The sequence below is a fragment of the Osmerus eperlanus genome, chromosome 15, assembly GCF_963692335.1.
Source record: "Osmerus eperlanus chromosome 15, fOsmEpe2.1, whole genome shotgun sequence".
Lineage (NCBI taxonomy): Eukaryota > Metazoa > Chordata > Actinopteri > Osmeriformes > Osmeridae > Osmerus > Osmerus eperlanus.
In genome coordinates, this window is record NC_085032.1 from 9,078,144 (window position 1) to 9,096,920 (window position 18,777).

Genomic DNA, 18,777 nt, shown 5'->3' on the forward strand with positions numbered 1-18,777 from the left:
TACGGCCTCTTCTTCTTTTCTAATGGTTTTCAACACTAGTTTACGGCTGTTACAAGAGATTAAGCTTTGAGTGGCCAGTAAAGCCAATTATTTAGCCTGGGTTTGGTCACGGTTTAAAATGAAAGCATTTGCTGCCCCCTGGTGGTCACAGAAAGTAGTTGCGGGTGTATTATTTCAATATTCATTTCTGAATATCGGTCAGGCACCAGACAACAGTCTGTGTGAACCCAATCCAGCAGACAATTTAGTATGTCTATAGTTAATAACTACAGATGCCTATAGGTACATCCATCTAGATGTATTAAAACATGGTCATAAACATGTTCTCTCTGTGACTGACAGCAGGAAGACAAAGACAGAGAGAGGTCAACCACAACTGAAATAAAGATGCAGAAGTCGAGATACATTATATCAAACTTTCACCATGACAAACTGAACATGGATGTTTCCATATGAACAAAATCTTGATTATTGATGGTTTCCGCTGCTAGTCTCCGGAGCCCAGAGTCTGGGTCTACAACGCCAACCAGCCCTTATCATAAAGGTCAGGAGAAACACACACCCTCTCTCCATACTCTATAGGTGCACTCCCATGACTGCACTCTCTGTCTCTGTGGTGTTGAGTCCTCAAATAGCTGTGTCTGGATTGTGCCCTCTTCCCCTTGCATTTATCCTGTTTAACTAGCAGACAAGCTGCTGTGATTCCATTGATGATGCGGGAGACGCCTTCTAATGCAATCACACTGCACGCGGTCTCGTTGCTCATCCACAGAATTGGCAGTAAATGGCCTGTGAGCATAGAAACCAAATTCGATTGCTGTTGTGGTTACATGATCAAAGCGCACAACAATGGCTTGTGAGACTCCCGATGGCATGTCTTTTGGTGCCGGCTAGACAGTCCTGGCTGCATTTACAGTTGCTTAAGGACCTTACTGGGAAGGGACAGACAGGCAGACAGACAGACAGACAGACAGATGGAAGGACAGACAGACAGGCAAAGAGAAAAACAGTTGTGGATATTGTCGTCTGTCTCCACTAGAACAGGGTGATGATCAGTTCAGGTTCTGGGTTTATAAGTAGACAACCAGCTGTTTACAAGACCAGAAAGACAGACATGACCAGACAGACAGACAGACAGACCAACAGACAGACAGACAGACAGACAGAGGGTACCTTGGTGAGCCAGTTTCTGTAGGAGTGTCCTGAGGCGCTGGAGAGCCAAGGGGGAGACGTTATATGTGTAGAGATCTTCCCCTGGTAGCTCCTGACACCTTCCAAACACTCCATCTACAAAAGGAAAAAAATACACACCATCACAAAACAATTGTAAATGTTGGTGGGTTAAAAGACTAAACACAATTGATCACAAAGCCGAATGTCTTAGGTACGGTGGCTATGCGCTAACCAGTGTAATACAAGAAACACAACTTTTGTGTGAGAGACAGGAGAGCAGTTCTTTGCCAGAGCTGCCCACAGGCAACAGGACAGGATCTTTTGTAGGCCTCCTAAAAAGCTGAAGTTGTTGTCCCCTGCAGTGTACAAATGTGCAGTTCACGCTCATGCTTGGGGAGCTAATAACTAACCATTTTTTTCTAAGGGAGGCAACGATAAACAGACGCCCGTCACAGACCAGACTTTATCAGAGACCCGGGCTATCTCCCAATCAGCAGGCCTCCCTCCCTCCCGCCATAGCCTACCCCCGTTGCCAGGCAACCCGTCAAACCCCTACCTCAGTGGCATAATTCAGTGGCTATCTGGACGGCTGAAGGATGCTAGGACACCGGGGGTCGGGACACAGAGTGCGGAAGAAGCAGCTGGAATATAAATGGCGGAGGTGTCGTCCTCTCTCAGTCAGGGAGATAAATCTGTGTGTCTCATCTTCTCAACCCCAAATCAAAGTTGTGATAGATCGGCCTGATAGAGCTTTTGTGTGTGTGTGTGTGTGTGTGTGTGTTGTGTGTGTGTGTAGAGATGTCTGCCTCTGTTTAGTGTGAGACTAATGATGTGAATCGTCATGCCTCATAGGATCCCTTTAATTAACGAAGGATGATTGACAGGGACAGATAACTCTGCAATGCGACTGACACATTGTCCCACATGTGACATCACACACACATGCACAGACACACACAAAATTAGACATTTTCCAGTGGTGGTAATAGTTTTTATATAGCCCAACTATTTAAATCTTACATCAAATGCTTTATGATGACTTATAGACACACTATGGTGCAGTTTCCATCTTATTTAACGTGCTAAGAGTGCATCAACTCAGAAATTCTAATCTTTACGTTAATGAGAAAGATTATCACCAATTAATCTACCCACTGTACACTTTGCTGGCCACCATCTTTCACCTTCAGCTCATTTAAGAGATTTTAATTACCCTGCCAGGTTCCGTGTAAAATCCACTGGATGATAATTATACAAATAATGATGTGGTGTCAAATTTTTAGTTTTAATTGAATTTTTCTTCACTGTTTTCACTGGTGCTCACCCGCGACATGCCTAATGACAGTTACAGGATAAAATGTAGCTGAGGCGGAAAATTAGCATACGCACACACGGGTTAATTATCAGAGAACCCAGACACCTTGGTGAAGAGGCACACAGGCGACTGACATCAGAGCAGGGGCGTCTGGTCGCACAGCAAATGACAACGGGAGAGCAGAACAGGCAGAAAGGGAGGGAGAGAGAGGGGAGGGACATGCTGGAGGTAGAGAAAGAAAGATTGAGCGAGACAGAAGAGGGGAGAAAATTAAGAGAGAAAACTGAGATAAAGAAGAGAAGAGAATAAGAAGATACAGTATTGGTTTTGGACAGTTTGTCTGTTGACAATTTGTTTTTTTGTCAGTCTGTCGATAAGACAATGCTTTATAAAAAGAGTTAAAACACAACACAGGGTGTTTCCCTATGACAATCATGTTACTGTATTTTGAAGCCTGTATTTTGAAATGTCAACATTACGAAGATTGTCTTACAAACAAATTCAAATAGATTACACAAAGACCAAGTAGACAATGGTGACATAACAAAAGGCTGGCTGCTTATTTGATGTTTGCATTTCTCGCTAGTTTCTATGACAACGGCCACCGTGAGATGTGTTATTTCCTTCTCGGTTGACAGGGACGTTCCCAGTAGACACCACACGCAGGCCTGTGTGGCATGTGCAGACACACACACATACAAACACATTCACTTCCACCCACGCGTGCACAGGCTGTGTCATTTGAGTTAGGGAAATATCGGAATCAATTACAAATTGGTGACACATCCAAAGCCATCTGCATCATAAATCTGCATCAAGTATTGATACTGTGTCTATCATTTTGCAAGGTGAGGGATCAAAACAAACCTTACGAAGAGACAGAAACTGATGTCTCATGTTTTATCATCGAAGTGATATCAAAATGACATGAAAACTGTGTTTTAATTTGTTGCATGGATGAACTTATTGTGTTTTTCTGTGAGGCATCGTGGCCCCATACCAAAGTCACCACACAGAACTGCAGCGTAATCAAATAAAGACTTGTTGTTTTTTCACTTAATGGGGCTCAGGAGAAATGCAACATGATTATTGCTGTTATGTATGTTATTATGTATAAAAGAAATTAAATCCCAAGTCTATACTGTAGCAGCTCAGAAAGCCCAACTCATTGTGGAGGACCAAGACACTGCTTTTCTGATAACAGCATACTGTGTAATAGTCACCAATAAATAAATAAAATATATAATGATAATAATAGAAAATAGAATCAATAATTAATTGAATCAATCTACGAAAACTGAATGTCATAGTAATAAAAGGTGTGTATTATATGTCTACATCCAACTCCAATCTAGGCCTTTTCACTGCAACATGGAGCTGTTCTGACTGTGTGACACCTTAGGAAAGCTTTCTGCCAAATGTTGACTGACAGACATAAGAGGCTTCTGAGCCTGACAGGTATAGAATTCCCAATCCAGACCCAGCTTCTCGCTCCATTGTGATGGACGGCAAGGAATCTGACAAGCGTTGAAAGCTATTTAGACTTTGAGGGCTAATTCTTAAGGATAACACCAGGAATCAGTCCAGCTGACAGTCAGGGACAGACAGCGTCTCAGGAGGGGTCTTGTCAGTCTGATGCTGAGAAAGACCCAGGCCAGAGAGTCGCTTTATTTACAGTTCAAGTCCATTGACAATTAGTAGAGTATCCACCTTAAAATTCCGGAGTCATGTAAAATTCGAAATCTTTGTGCCAATTCGACTCAGTATTTAAAAGTCGCTTTCGGAAGAGCTTGGTATTTTGGGGATTACATGTTTGGCGGATTCCATATTTCTATTTTATAGTCTTTCTGCATCACCAACCGTCTCTGGAGAAATAGATCCCTCGCTCAATAGCTCCTCCTCAGGTTGCTCCTATTTTTTCTTTCACTGAGTGTTTCTTTGTATTCTGTGAAGGTTTAGTCTGGCTATCAGTGCTGATGTGTGGATATCTGTGAAGCCCCCATTTGATTTGATTCATGGGTGGCATTGTGACCACACACACCCAGTTATTTCACCATTTCTAAAAAGAAAATACCTATCACGATCTTTAAGAGTCCCTTGGCTCAAGCTTAATAACTGGAGCCCAACCCCTCCAGGGTGGTAGACCTCAATAACGTTGATATGTGACTTCCATCGGCATGGTTGTATCAGTGGTTGATCTAGCGTGGCACCTCGGACGGCAGGAAGCTGGATAGATGCGCGAGAGGGAGAGGGAGAGAGAGAAAGCTCTTTACAGGACAGATTAGATCAAATTGAACCAAGCTGACCGCCAGTCGATAAAACAGTATCCGTTAAGTGTTAAAGCTGAAATAGAGGTTGTCCTGTGGGGGACATCCAGCACTTAACTACAGATGTTACTGCTTCTCAGGAGGCGATAAAGCAATCAGCATCCGATTCATCGTAGGGTTTGTTCACGGCCTTGGAGACCAATCTTATTTCCTGAATGAAAAGGCGTCCATTCCTTTCCTTTGCGAAACATACCAGACAGATTGGACAGATATAATGTCGGCTACAGCCAATTAAACTATGTAGCATCACCCAACACTTGAACATCAATGGTTATGTTGATATTTGGGCTAAACTGTATTCAACAACTCTTTTAGCTGGTGTGCTGGTGATTGAGGGAGCGTTGCTATACTTAGCTGGAGGGTGCTCCTTGTACCACACTCCCTACAGAGCAGGGACAGAAGGAGTCTGTTGAGAGAGAGAGGGGGGAGGGGGCTAAGATAGAGGGTGAGCTGAACCAGGCCAGAATAAAGCAGGTTAGCCCAGCAGGGACCCTGAGCAGAGTGGAAGTGGCAGACCCAGTTACTCCCACTCTGTCTGCACTGCTGTGAAAGCCATCCGTCAGGCCAAAACCGACCAATAAAGAACGGCGGGGCATGCCAGGAGATCTGCGATAGCCAATGGAAGAGCTCTACTTTCTTAGTGTCATGACACCAGCCTTGATCTAAGAATGAGAACCAGAAATGACTCGTAAAGAACCATTTATTGGTCGTTTTATTTACAACACTAAGGGAATGAGGGCTTTGGGGAAGGCTAATTTGGATTGGTTGAGATAAATCCTGCCCACTTTGACCTCTTAATCTGAAAGACTCTAGTCCTGCTGTTGGTGGGTCTCTAGCATCCACCCACCCACAGCCAATGAGAACATGGAACATTTCATAAGGAATGTTCAAACATGAAAAAGTGCAAGCATACAGTTGGAACAGGCTGCTAAAGACTAAAGACGTTGGCATCCATTTCACAAACTGTAGTATCTCAACATTAACATAAACCAAGTAAACTATGTGTCCTATAACTCCTCTCCCTGGTTCTCACTCTCTTCTTCTCTCTAAAAGGCAGCTGGGTATTCCTCCCAAGAAGTGTCAGCATTTTTCTCCTATTAGACTACACACCCATGCTCCCCTCTGTTCCATAGGAGTTGTTATAATTACCCCCACACTCGCTGTTCATTTGGGCTTTAGACTCCAATCTCTCCCTGTTTTTTTCCCCTGGTTGCAAAACTAGGTTAGTATGGAAATGAATCTGGAGACAGCGTATCAAGTCTCCTTCGACGCTGTGAGGTTCTCACCAGACATCATTGGAATTCCAAAATACAAATGGTAATTTTCACAGTGAATATCTCAAGCCATTATGGGGGATTGGTGTAGCAGTCGGGTGAGAAACAAAAGTGGATGTATTTTCCTACCATACCAGCATCACCTCATTTGTCGATTTGATTTCATAATGAGCTCATTTGGAGTAAATGAGGTGTGCCGGGTTCAGTCAAACAAAATCAACAAAACAACATTCAAGTCTAGATATTAGGTTTACTGGTGTGAAGATTGATAGAGAAGAAATGCATTGCACTTAAAGCTGCATCCTGTGGTGCCCCTTCTCCCTTCCCCTATCCCCAACACCAGCACACACACACACACACACACACACTACAAACACACACACACACACACACACACAGGAATGATTCCTCATCACAAGGCCACTGCTCAAGCATTTTGTTCTAATCTTCTGCGGGGTACATTCATCATCATTTCAACAACGAAGACAATCTTTACAGGTTTGTGTCCTATGTTGAGTCAATTACGGTAAATCCTGCAAGCTGATTTCCCACAAGGCCAAAAAAAAAAAAAAAAAACTTGACATTCACCCCTTTCATACTCAAGATGTGACTCTTAGTCACGGAGTGAGGCTCAAACAGCCTGGGCTGCGTTTCCCGATAACGATGGATCGTAGCAACGATCGAGCAAAAAACGAAACCATCGATATTTCTTACGTGCATTTCCAAAACATGCTCGTAAGGAGTAGGCTAATCTATGTGCTTTCAAGAGTTACGAATTTTCAAGAGACACTTTAGCTACGATGTCTTTGGGAACGGCCCGTAAAACTAAGATTCGTCCTACGATAGATTCTACGATCAATTTAGGCTTACGACGCTTTCGGGAAACGCACCCCTGCTCTGTGCAGATCTCCCAGATGAGCTGTTTGTCACCAACATTAGGAGTGTTTATGTCTTGGGGTTGGCCCAACACAGATAGGACAGAAACAATTCCTTCTCCAGAGATCGTTCCCCAAAAAACGGAATCAGTAAACTGTTCTGTAAGACTGAGAAAAGCATGTTATGTTTTCTGCTTTCTTTCCTCCTTGTTTAAAAAAGAAAAAAAAAATCTATTTTTGCCTCAGAACTTTTCGCTTCTCCGACACTTTACTCATCTGAGCGGGAGCTTGAAGGCTTGAAGCTCAACAGCCTCCTAAACACACTCTCGACTGTAACCCCCCCCCCCCCCTACACCCCACCTACCCACCCACCCTCGTGAGATGATGAAAAGATAGTGTTTTTAGAGCAGCAGAGGGGTCGATGATGCCTGATCGCGTTGTCAGAGACAGGGTTTAATGAGAGTGGTGGTGGGCCTCAGCCTTTGAAGTCGACTCGCTCACCGTTGGTGCAAAACTCGTACGGTGTGCAGAGTTCATCCTCAAACAGGCAACCTGCAGGAGAAAGGGAAAAAGAGAGAGAGACCGAGAGAAACACACACACACAGAGAGAGAGAGAGAGAGAGAGAGAGAGAGAGAGAGAGAGAGAGAGAGAGAGAGAGAAGGAAAAGGGAATACAGATTAAAGTACAATTCCAGTAACAACTGCTGTACACTGCAATTGTAGCGTACTCAACCGCACCTGCATATTCTTTGTCAAAATACAACAATCCTATTTTAGAGGTGTGAGTGATGTGCATCACATACAGAGCTGAACTGCCTCACATCTGATCAATGGTTTGCGGTGTCTAATCACGTCAATCAATGCCTCATTACTACAGAGGGAGAGAGAAGGCCAATCGAAAGCCCACTCAGGCGGCGAACAGTCTGACGTATTACTCACATAGTTCGACTGTGTGTAAATTGGCAAAAGCAGTAAAAAAACAGCTCAATAACTTTCAGGCTAATGGCGTTGTGAATGTGGGTGGGAAGCGGAGCAGAATGAAGCAGATGAGTGCTATAGTGCTTTTTAACTAAAGAAAGACAAACCAAGAATACATGTCATTATTAATGTCAGTACACAGAACAGTCCACCTGCACAGATGGTATCCGTCCTTGAAGTCTCTCCTGAACATCCGCGTGACAGAAAAAGAGTGAGCCTCTACAATCGTTCCTCTGCACATACTGTGTGTATCTAACTTTAACCATGAACACTAATGTAAAAGTCATCTATCCTCCTCTTTCCTTCCTTCTTCCTGTCCACCGTTAACGCCCCGGGTCCATAGGCAATGTTCCCATTTATGAATATTGTATGAATTTTAATGAACTTCAATGGCGGGGCAAGGCTGGGTATTCCAGACTGATAAATGACCCACTGGCAGAGGGGTTTCTGGGTAACTGGTCTCCCCATACTCATACCTCTATCACCTGAGGAATGAGGAAGACTTGCTGTCGGACTCGCATCACTCATCGAGCCTTGACAGCATGAGCAAGAGAGAAATGGAGACTGACAGACAGGACAAACAGGTGGACAGACCGTTTGTAAACCGTATGGAACTTCTGAGAACCCTCCAAGGGTAACATCCAGGGAGTCAGGTGGATGAGCGGTGAGAGAATCAGGCTAGTAATCCGATGGTTGCCAGTTCGATTCCCGGTCATGCCAACTGACGCTGTGTCCTTGGGCAAGGCACTTCACCCTACTTGCCTCAGGGGAAATGTCCCTGTACTTACTGTAAGTCGCTCTGGATAAGAGCGTCTGCTAAATGACTAAAATGTAAATGTAAATCCTCTGAAGATGTAAAGAGCCAACCATCCTGAAAAGAATTGTCAGCCCATACTTCTAGATATTTTTGCCAAGTATAGTTCAGTATATCAATATCTTGAGGGTGACAATAGCTATAAAAGAATGGTCCTCTTCAGCCACACACAATACATCAGCTCAACCACAATACTGTATAAGGCCACAGGAAGCTATTTACGCTGTGTGACGTCAGCACCGGATACCTCAGTGGCACAGGCCTACTGTAAATACTCCTTTGGATTACAAAGAGAGCTATTTCTGGACCCCATTCTGAGTCACATCAGTCTTTGTCCTTCCTTTATTTCTTTCAACTTTCCCTCCCTCTCTCTCTCTCTCTCTCTCTCTCTCTCTCTCTCTCTCTCTCTCTCTCTCTCTCTCTCTCTCTCTCTCTCTCTCTCTCTCTCTCTCTCTCTCTCTCTCTCTCTCTCTCTCTCTCTCTCTCTCTCTCTCTCTCTCTCTCTCTCTCTCTCTCTATTCAGCCGTGACTGAGTGACCCCTCTGGACAGAGAGTCACTGGGCTCCACACCGCTACGTACATAACGGAAGGAGCGGGAGGGTACACAGGGGAGTGAGCACTGGGAAGACCGTTTTAATGAGAAGAGATGAAGCTGTCTATTGATCAGAGGCGAGATAATGAGGGCTGGGGGGGGGGGGGGGGTATTGGGGCTTGGGGTGCAGAGCATCCCGGCATTGGCTGTTGAAGCGCCTGGCGTTTATTTTAGGGAGGCCAACGTCACCATATTAAGGGTCTCCAATTGGCTCAGACAATGGTTTGACACTTTCGTCGGAGGGTAAAAGTGCATCTTAGTTGGCCTTCAAATTGCAGCTTTTGTTGTGCAATAGATTAACCCTTGTGTTATCTTCGGGTCATTCTGACCCATCAGTCATTGTGACCCACCGTCGTATTGCGACAAATTTACCTCATACAAAAACAAAGTGAAGCATTTTCTTTTAACTGTCGGGCTGTCTCAGACCCCCCACATTGGAATGGTTAAAAGAAAATTATTTGTATTTGTTTTTGTATTGGGTAAAATTGGGTAAACACAACGATGGTTCGTTATGAACCTTTGGGTCATGTGACCCGAAGGCAGCACGAGGGTTAAGTGCGTCAGTTGGACAGCATTTCAATGGAGGTGCGTAGGTTGTTCTCACAAAGGGACATCGCAAATGAAGGATTTGACTGTGCTCTCAGGGGCACAATGACAAACACGCTCTCTCTCTCACACACACACACACACCTTTTCCCTATGGTAAAATGGTCCCTACGTTACTGTTGTGCAAAGCCGAGAAAAAAATAATCAATGGCACTTTGCCTTGTTAAAGCCCTACATAACTCATTCTACAGTCCAAAAAACCCACAACGGTTCAGACTGCTGTGACTGAACATCCAACCAAAATCCCTCTGAAACCAAATGTATCAATCTGGAACTCAGCACCCGTGCCCCAGCCCTCCAGGACCCTCCGCCATGTGACCCCTCTCGCCGTCATGCATCTCACTCCTCTGCAATTACTGTCAGTCCACTCAACTTTACCACCTAATCACTACTCTGCTTAATTCATTAGCTTCTCAGAGAGGCCCCCGTCAGCTCTCTATATTAATGACTGCCTGTCTATTTAATGAAGCATCAGTCCAGGACCACTGTTTAGTAGGACACCAACGGGGGCTTAAGATGGAGAGTACACGGAGATTGATAACACAACGTTCCATATCTCCGGCTGTGGACTGAGAGATGATTAAAACTGGAGGGGAGTTCTAATTAAAACGCAGAATGGTGAGGACGCTGTTGATTTCCTTGAGACTAAATCAAGTCGCGGCCCTGCCTTGTGCTCATCAAGAGATGCCCTTGGAGAGGTCAGACGGGCAGGTGTCTGTCTGGAGATCGAAACATCCCAGTGATAAGGAAAGATAACGCGTTTGACTAGGATTCGTATCATGGGCAGGTTGATTTCCAAAGATATCTGCGCTTGAACAGGGAACTAATACACATAATGGACAATAACAAATAGGCTAGCGCTCAGAATTCAGAGATGAGCTTGTTAAGATCAGGGTAATCGATGAGCTGAGTGTTCATCACCAATTATCTGTTTTCATTGAATTCACTTTTCTCTCAGTGTTGTCTCTTTAAAAGCGCTGTCTTAGAAGAAGCTCAAGTCCCAACATCCTCCCTCTCTCTCTCTCTCTCTCTCTCTCTCTCTCTCTCTCTCTCTCTCTCTCTCTCTCTCTCTCTCTCTCTCTCTCTCTGCCACAGTAGATTGATACTGAGAAAACACATTCATTGTCTTTGCCTGTGGTATCATACGAATGATGTATTGCTGCTGATTGAGAGAGTTCTTCACTTTGACTGCATCCTCAACACCCAACCTCCTATCTTCCTCCAATTCATTTTCCTACACAACAGCCTTCCTCCTATCGCTCTGTCACATTCACTCATGCAATTCATCACTTACTCTCCTACTCGCTCAGTCCTTACATCTCAATCCCTCATGCACACACACACACACTCCCTCATACAGGATGCAGACGTGCACCACACACACATCCATGCGCGAGCACGCACGGCCACTCACACACGCACGCACGCGTGTACTCATGCACATACACACCCTCTGCTCTAGATGATGATAATCCAAGACCAGACAGCCCAGCATCAGAACATTATTTTAGCCTAATGCAAAATTAATATGGTAGAAAAAATGGGCTTAACTACAGGTAGTCTAAATGTAGCACTCTGCTCCGAAAATAGTGACCTCATTCACACAGTAAGTGATGGAGGAAAAGAAGATAGCATAAACTGCTCATTGTGACCTGTAGACAAATAGTAGTTTGAGATGAAGTAAAGGAGATTTTAACGTTGTCAAAGAATTGTGACATACAGTATACCTGTATCTAACAATAAAATTATATCTAGAGCAACATGTTGAACATGTATTTCCATTCTTCCTGAGCACATTACTTGGCTTCAGTTAAACGAGGCTAAAGGAGATCCTCTTGAGGGTTAGGGTTAGGTTAGGGTTAGGGTAACCCTAACCCTGACCCTAACACTCTCACCATTCTCTAATCCCTGCTCTCCTCTCTCTGTCCCTCCCCACACACATCCCTTGTGGTGTGGGGGGTTTGAGTTGTCAGCACCTGCCTGGTCGTCGGTCAGCCAACGCTGGACCTGGTCGCGAGTCTCCCGGTCCTGTCCTACATCTATAAAGTTGAACAATGGATTTTGGTGTTTTAAAAACCCATCGACACTGTATGACTATGTTTAGCCTGTGTTCTGCTCCTCTCTCTCACCAACCGTCTCTGGAGGAGGGGATCCCTCTCTGAATTGCTCCTCCCAAGGTTTCTTCCATTTTTTTCTCCTGTTGAGAGTTTTTTGGGAGTTTTTCCTTGTCTTCCTTGAGGGTTTAGGTTGGTTGAGGGGCAGTTCTATGGGCATATGTGAAGCCCTCTGTGACATGCTTGCGTGTAAAAAGGGCTATACAAATAAATTTGATTTGATTTGATTTGAGGAAATTGCGGAGTTACAGCAGAGTTTCAATACACGTAACACAAAATATGCGCAGCAGTATGCTGTAGCCTAGTCATAGGACATTCATGAAACTATCCCAGTGTCTCTTAGACAGTGTATTATTATTCATAGAGGGTCTTTTTAATCAAAGAAATTCCTCCTATGTAAATATCACTGGGCCGGATTAGTCGTCAGGGTCTACACTCTTCAGAGATAGCTGGCAAAGCGAGAGGACCTTTACCAAGACGGCCCATCTCATTAAGCCCACCTGCAGAGAGGGTGAGGACTCTCCCACACGGCCACCGACCGACACTCACACTCCACTCAAACACTCAGTCCCTCACATGAATGTACACTCTCTTCAACACGCACACAGTCACCTTCAGCGTATATCTGATCGGCATGACTGGCACAGGACTTAATGGGTGCTTTTATTTGGGGTAAGACCAGAAAGGAGACAGGGGGGGAAACACAGGTGAATGTGACTCAGCATTTCTCAAGAATTTGAGATATTACAGCCTAATCTCTCAGATTATCTTCACACCTGCGTGTCATATTTGTTATTCCACTCTTGCAGTTAATCCCCGTAATGTGTCCATATGCCCTAACAGGTGTGTGTCTGGATCCAGGAATCTTTTCTGTGGTGTCAGAAACCAACAGACAGGATGCTGGGAGTCTGGCAGCGAGGACTACTACCCTCTGAGAGAAGCTGTGAGCAACATACTTCATCCTGTTTCTTCAGCCGCCATGTTGCCTTTTATTATCATCATTGGCAGCGACCAAAGACACTCTTGAATACTCCAGAACCCCCCACCCCCCTTCCATTCTGCTCCAGCTACCGGCAAAAAAAGCCATTTTGGAACAATGTTGTAGGTGACAGCAAGCAGTGACCATAAAATGTAGCAATGTTGGAGAGAGAGAGAACTAGGTTTGGGCGTACAGGAGGAAGAGAAACATGACCTGGAGGAAAATTAGCTTCGGTTTGACACTGTGTCAAGTGATTTAAACACCGTCTGTCATTAAGCAATTTTTGGTTGAATGATTCTGGCCTGAAAACTCAAAACCTTGTAAGATTCTTGTTATTTACACATCTGACTACAGTATGTGTACATTTTCTCAAAACAACCTACAATATAATAATCTTCAGAGACCGGGGCATATTCCACAACCCACTGAATCTAATACACTGACACTCTTCTGTTCAATAAAGCAATTTCTATCTAGTCATCTCTTGGCTTATGACACATTTTATTGCAGCAATGTATTCTGTCTGTATGCCCAACTGTTCCAGATCAAATGTAGGGCAGTCTACAAAAAGTCCCATTATACTACTTGACACAGACAGCATTAAAGCCATGAGTTTTTCACCGAAGTCACAAGAGGCACACGCTGTCACTCAGCCGTCATCCCGGGGCGACAGGACCCGACAATGGCCATGAATTAAAGATGGCAGCACCACCATGGCAACCGGGGCCCCCGAAATAGGCAGGCTGACCTTTCTCGGTGACCCGCCCTGAATGAGTCAAACATTAGATTTTCTTCCCCCATACAGAGGTGTGATTGGGTGCTTAAATGTAGAGTGGAGCGAGTCAAAAGGAGCTCTAGGTCCCTCCCGGGAAGAAGGCTTAAAGCTGCTCTGCTGGTCCTATCCCCCAGGGTCAGCCTCGCAGTAGGCAGCCATCTTAGACAGAAACACTCCGATTACAAATCCTCCCCCACAATCTGTCCAAAAATAACAAGATGGGCCTCTCAGACACGCACACTCATCAACAACTCCCAGTAGTATGACAGTCCAGATGTACACCATGGTTCTTTCCTTCTCTGGAAACTTCCCTAACACGTCCACTACAGTACCTGACAGACAAGAAGTCCTTTTGTTTCAGAGCCTAGTTCTGACACAGCTCCAGAATATAATATAGTTCATATATAATATAGTTATAATATGGCAAGAGCTAGCCTATAACAGGTTCAAATCAGAGCAGGGCACAGCCAAGATGAATGTGAAACGGCTCAGACCACCAGAAGGGGTCCTCAATGCTCATTGGACAGGTAGTGTTCTCATGATTCCATCACGACTGGCCGGACCCCAGATGACCTGGAGGCTGTCCTACTCCATCAGCGTGCTCTCATTCATACTGAACCAGGGCACCATGGTCCCCTGGCAGGGACGTCGCTCACCACGTTCGCCTCTTCATACCTGAAAATGGGACCTGTCTGTCACACGACTGGCTGTTACAGGCCAAGAGGAAAAATGGAAAGATAAACCAAGGATGCCTTCCCAACCAAATCGCATATCCTTCTTATAGTCTAGCCTACCTATAAGGTATAATTGTACTGATCTGTAGCAATAGCTGGGGACTCTGACTGACTTGATTCTCAAAAGTGGGGGAAGTCAGGTGGCTGAGCGGTTATGGAATCGGGCTAGTAATCTGAAGGTTGCCAGTTTGATTCCCGGCCGGGAATGTCCCAGTACTTACTGTAAGTCTCTCTGGATAAGTCTGCTAAATGACTAAATGTAAAAGTATAGGACATCCACAAAGACAGAGCTGCTGGTGAGCTGGTTATCCACTGGTTGTGAGGGCTGTGAGCATAGCCTGCTTTCGGGCTCTCCATTGAGATTTAAAAGGCCATTAGGACCAGGATCTTCTCAGCCTCTCTGGTGGCATCTACGACAGAATACAGACGATCACACTGTCAAGACAGAGACTCCAAACACGCACATAAACAAACAGCGAGCTTGCTTTTCTCCCTCTCCCTGTCTAAATAACCGCTCAGTGTCAATAGCCTCCTCTGAGAATCTGTTGAGTTTCAAAGTGAAATGTTCACAGCAAAGTGAACATTTCTTTGGGCAATTTCTTTCGATTCTGACAATTGCCCTGAGACACAGCATTCAAATGTAAAAAGCCCACTTGAACAACTGTATCAGGGCTTCAGTGCAGCTGGGAGGAGGTTGGTCATCATATGTTGCTTGTTAGTCAGAATCAATAGCCATTTATTACATCACAGAACAGACGCGCACCAGAAAAAAATATCTCGACACGACGTTAGATCAATTACACTCAAACAGAACGCAGCAGCTGTCGAGATTATGAATATGTGAAAACAAGCTTTGCAAATGGCACACAAAACGCTGGGCGATCATCATTTAGCCAACCAGCACCAAAGATCCCTTCTGCCTTCCATTTTCAGGCACGTGTAATGGGAGGAATTATAACCCGATGGATAACAGCCATGTTTCAGCTCATGTCATTCATCATCCTGTATTTGTGCATGTGTCTACAGTATGTATATATAGCTCATTCAAGGCAGATGTTACTTAAAATATGAAGGAGTACCCAACAAATCTATCTTTCTTTTGTAGAGACTATAGCTAGATTTTAGGTTCTGTAAGTTACAGTTTATTCATTTAGCAGACACTTTTAACCAAAGCGACATAATGCATTTTGTAAGTAGAAACAGATGGATCAGAAGTACACAGTTCAGTATTTCAGAGATTAGAGCCCAGGAACGGTAGTTAGAGCCAAGGAACCCGTTCCCAAGTGGAGAGGATCACAGTCTACTATCAAGGCCTATCTCAATGTCAAAGCCCTAGTTACAGGGCAAGAGAGGAAGGTTGCACTGTCTGTTGTTTGATGACTGACACTGGAATCCTTCTCAAAGAGATAGCTTTGGGGTCTAAAATGACAAGCTTTGACACACAGCTGTGTAACCTATAGCGATGACCTTTACCGGGGGAGGAAAAAACAAGGACGAGCCAATTGGGGATTGGTCCTGTGGGAGTGACAGGAGGAGGTGTCGTAACAAGGGGAACAACCATAAAAACACACAGGCAACAGAGATGTAGCAGCTGAAGCTGGCCGAGGCAGCAGCCATAGGGCAGCCCTGGTTTAAAAGAAGGTTCAACCAAGAATAAAAAGAATACCTGGGGCCTTCTAGAGCAAACAATTTATCTTGCCATCTCTGTCCACACATCAAATCCCATTTCAATCTGCCACAATGATTTAGAAGTCTTTCAAAGTTAATGTCTCCACTCACTTAAGTCGGTCTCTGGGTTGACAGATGCCCGTGGCGAGCGGAGATAGAGCCCGGCCCCATGAATCAAATCAAACGTGTCTGGATGTATTAGGAGATGGCTTTGATAGAGGGGCACAAACAGAGACACGGTGAGGCACGTGCGTGTGAGGAGAGACGATTTCAGTCTCGTCTGAATCCTCGTGTGATACATGGAGAGGTACCTTGTGTTTACGCCGTTTGCGGCGTTTCTATTTTTAGCTCAGCTCAAGAGTGATAGAGAACGGGGTCCATAAAGCACGTGCCCCAGCGCAAAAGATGGGTTGGGAGATCAAAACTAGAAGCCTTGATCCATATGATAGCGCCTATGCTGGATTGACTGATGAAACAGGAGTTTGACAGAGCCAGCTCTGAGGCGCTGGGTAGGCCTGAAACCATCTCATTCTTAGTCTATGTGTCTGCTTCCGTCTCATCTCTTCAAGAAATCTGTATTTATAGATCGGATATCACCTCTTTTCCGCCTACTCCTGTTTGACGCGTCGTCTCATTTCTCCCACACACCCACTCACAGACACAAATACACACATGCTCATACACTAAGGATGACACTCACACAGACCTACTGCACTGAAGGCCATATTTTGCTAATACTACTGGGAAAGGCAAGTTCTCTATAAACTGAATCAGGGTTGCTTTATAGCGACATGGCACAATGCACACCAGGACTCATTAAAAACAATAACCCGTCTCCGACACCCAACCACAAGGAGTCAGTGGGGACCTCTCCCAGAAAGAAAAACAAAAGAAAGGAATTTTAATGACGGGAAGAATTCTCGTCTGATTATGATTCTCAGAGGAAAAAGCTCTGACTCATGAATGCATGAGCTCAGAATTAACAAGCTCTATTTTTTACAACAACTAATTTGAATTCTGATAAGATGCAACATTACCCCTTTGTCCAAGTAAATTTTTCATTTTCCTGCTAGTCACAACTGATTGAGCTTTTTAAATACCCATGTTTAGACTTGGTTGGAAGTACTGTTGGCTGACGACAATGCCCAACATTGCAAAATTGTATGACAAATAGAGACAGATATTATAAAACACAGTAAAATAGGTGCTATAGAGACGTGAACAAACACAAAGAGATGGTAAGACTGGCATCTTAAAACACGCAGATGGTTCCACCATGAGTGCTCCTGGGCCAGAATAACTCCCCCACACACCAGAAATCGAATCAGGATCATAGGTGGCAATGATGACATGCCTGCTTATCATTCTGACACAAGCAACCGTCACACTCACACACTCTATGTTCTGCTCTACCATCTGGTCCCAACCCTGTTGGCCTTCTCTGCACCAAAACCCATCTGAAGGGGACATGTAATCACAATGGCTTCTTTCCATAGGGTCTAACACTTTTGGCATTGGCAGTGTCCGAAAGAGGGCAAGTATGGCCGATCAAAGTATAATGGCACCTACATCTGCCACTTAGAGAATTAATTCATATATCATTGAGAATGCTTTAAGGGCAGTGCAGCGTCTGTTGAATGTCCAATGTACTGCAAAATAACTTTGAGTAACTATGAAGAAATACTGTACATTGAGGACACTATAGAACTATCCGAACTAAGTATGCGGTATAAATCTGGACATTAGGCCTACTGCTGTGATTTTTTAAGTGCTTGTATTTTATTTTTTACTACTCTGACATGACTAAGCTTAGGATGAATCTGGTCATCATACATGTTCTAAACATTGGACCATATTTTGCTCTGCTTCAATCAAACATTAGACTACCGGTCTGGCCGAAAAATAATTTTGTAAGGACACAACTGAGAAAAAGTTGTAATCAGTTCCACTCAACCACGGTCGGTTACCTTCTCAAGTATAATCTACTGTTTAAAAAAAAAATTAACACCTGGGCAGGTGAAGTCTCTGACAAACTGAATCGTTGCAAAAGCGTAGAAATACATTGCAATTAAAGTTTACAATACGTTAACTTACCATATTTCCTGTTGGCGGAAATAGTGGTAGAATGGAAGAGGCACAGAGCCAAAACAGCAAGGATGATGGAACACGGCGAATCCATGACGCTGTACTAATCCATCGCACACCTTGCTAAAACTGCATGTTCATTGTCAGTTCTCAAACGGTATCTGCTGAGACAAAAATAAAAAACTATCCTAGATAAGAAATAGTGCGCGAATGGAGTGCAGACGTTGACCAATGTTGTGTTCGGCTCCTTTCCCGCAGCTCGCGACGGTATTCAGCACCATGAACAGCAACCTTCAAAAGGCGCCCCTCCTAAGTTTCTGACGTCAAACAGTGTCTCAGAGCGTGCAGGGCTCCTCGTGCAACAGAACGGAAGACTATATTGTATGGTTGGCTATACATTAATAAGAAGTGGGAAAGCAAGCAACGATACACATTTCGAATTGAATAAAGTACAGTAAACTAATACTT

General features: G+C 44.4%; 1 protein-coding gene across 1 annotated transcript in view; it reads right to left on the reverse strand.

Moving 5' to 3' along the window:
- The window catches only part of ptprn2 (protein tyrosine phosphatase receptor type N2), a 94,736-nt gene extending 76,120 nt beyond the window's left edge, over positions 1–18,616 (reverse strand). Inside the window, exons 1-3 of the mRNA XM_062479084.1 lie at positions 18,319–18,616; positions 7,466–7,516; positions 1,174–1,287 (exon numbers count right to left, since the gene is read on the reverse strand). Coding sequence (XP_062335068.1) covers positions 1,174–1,287; positions 7,466–7,516; positions 18,319–18,403 — 250 coding nt within the window. The 5' untranslated portion in view covers positions 18,404–18,616. The remainder of the gene's footprint in view (positions 1–1,173; positions 1,288–7,465; positions 7,517–18,318) is intronic.
- Positions 18,617–18,777: the final 161 nt, after the last annotated feature.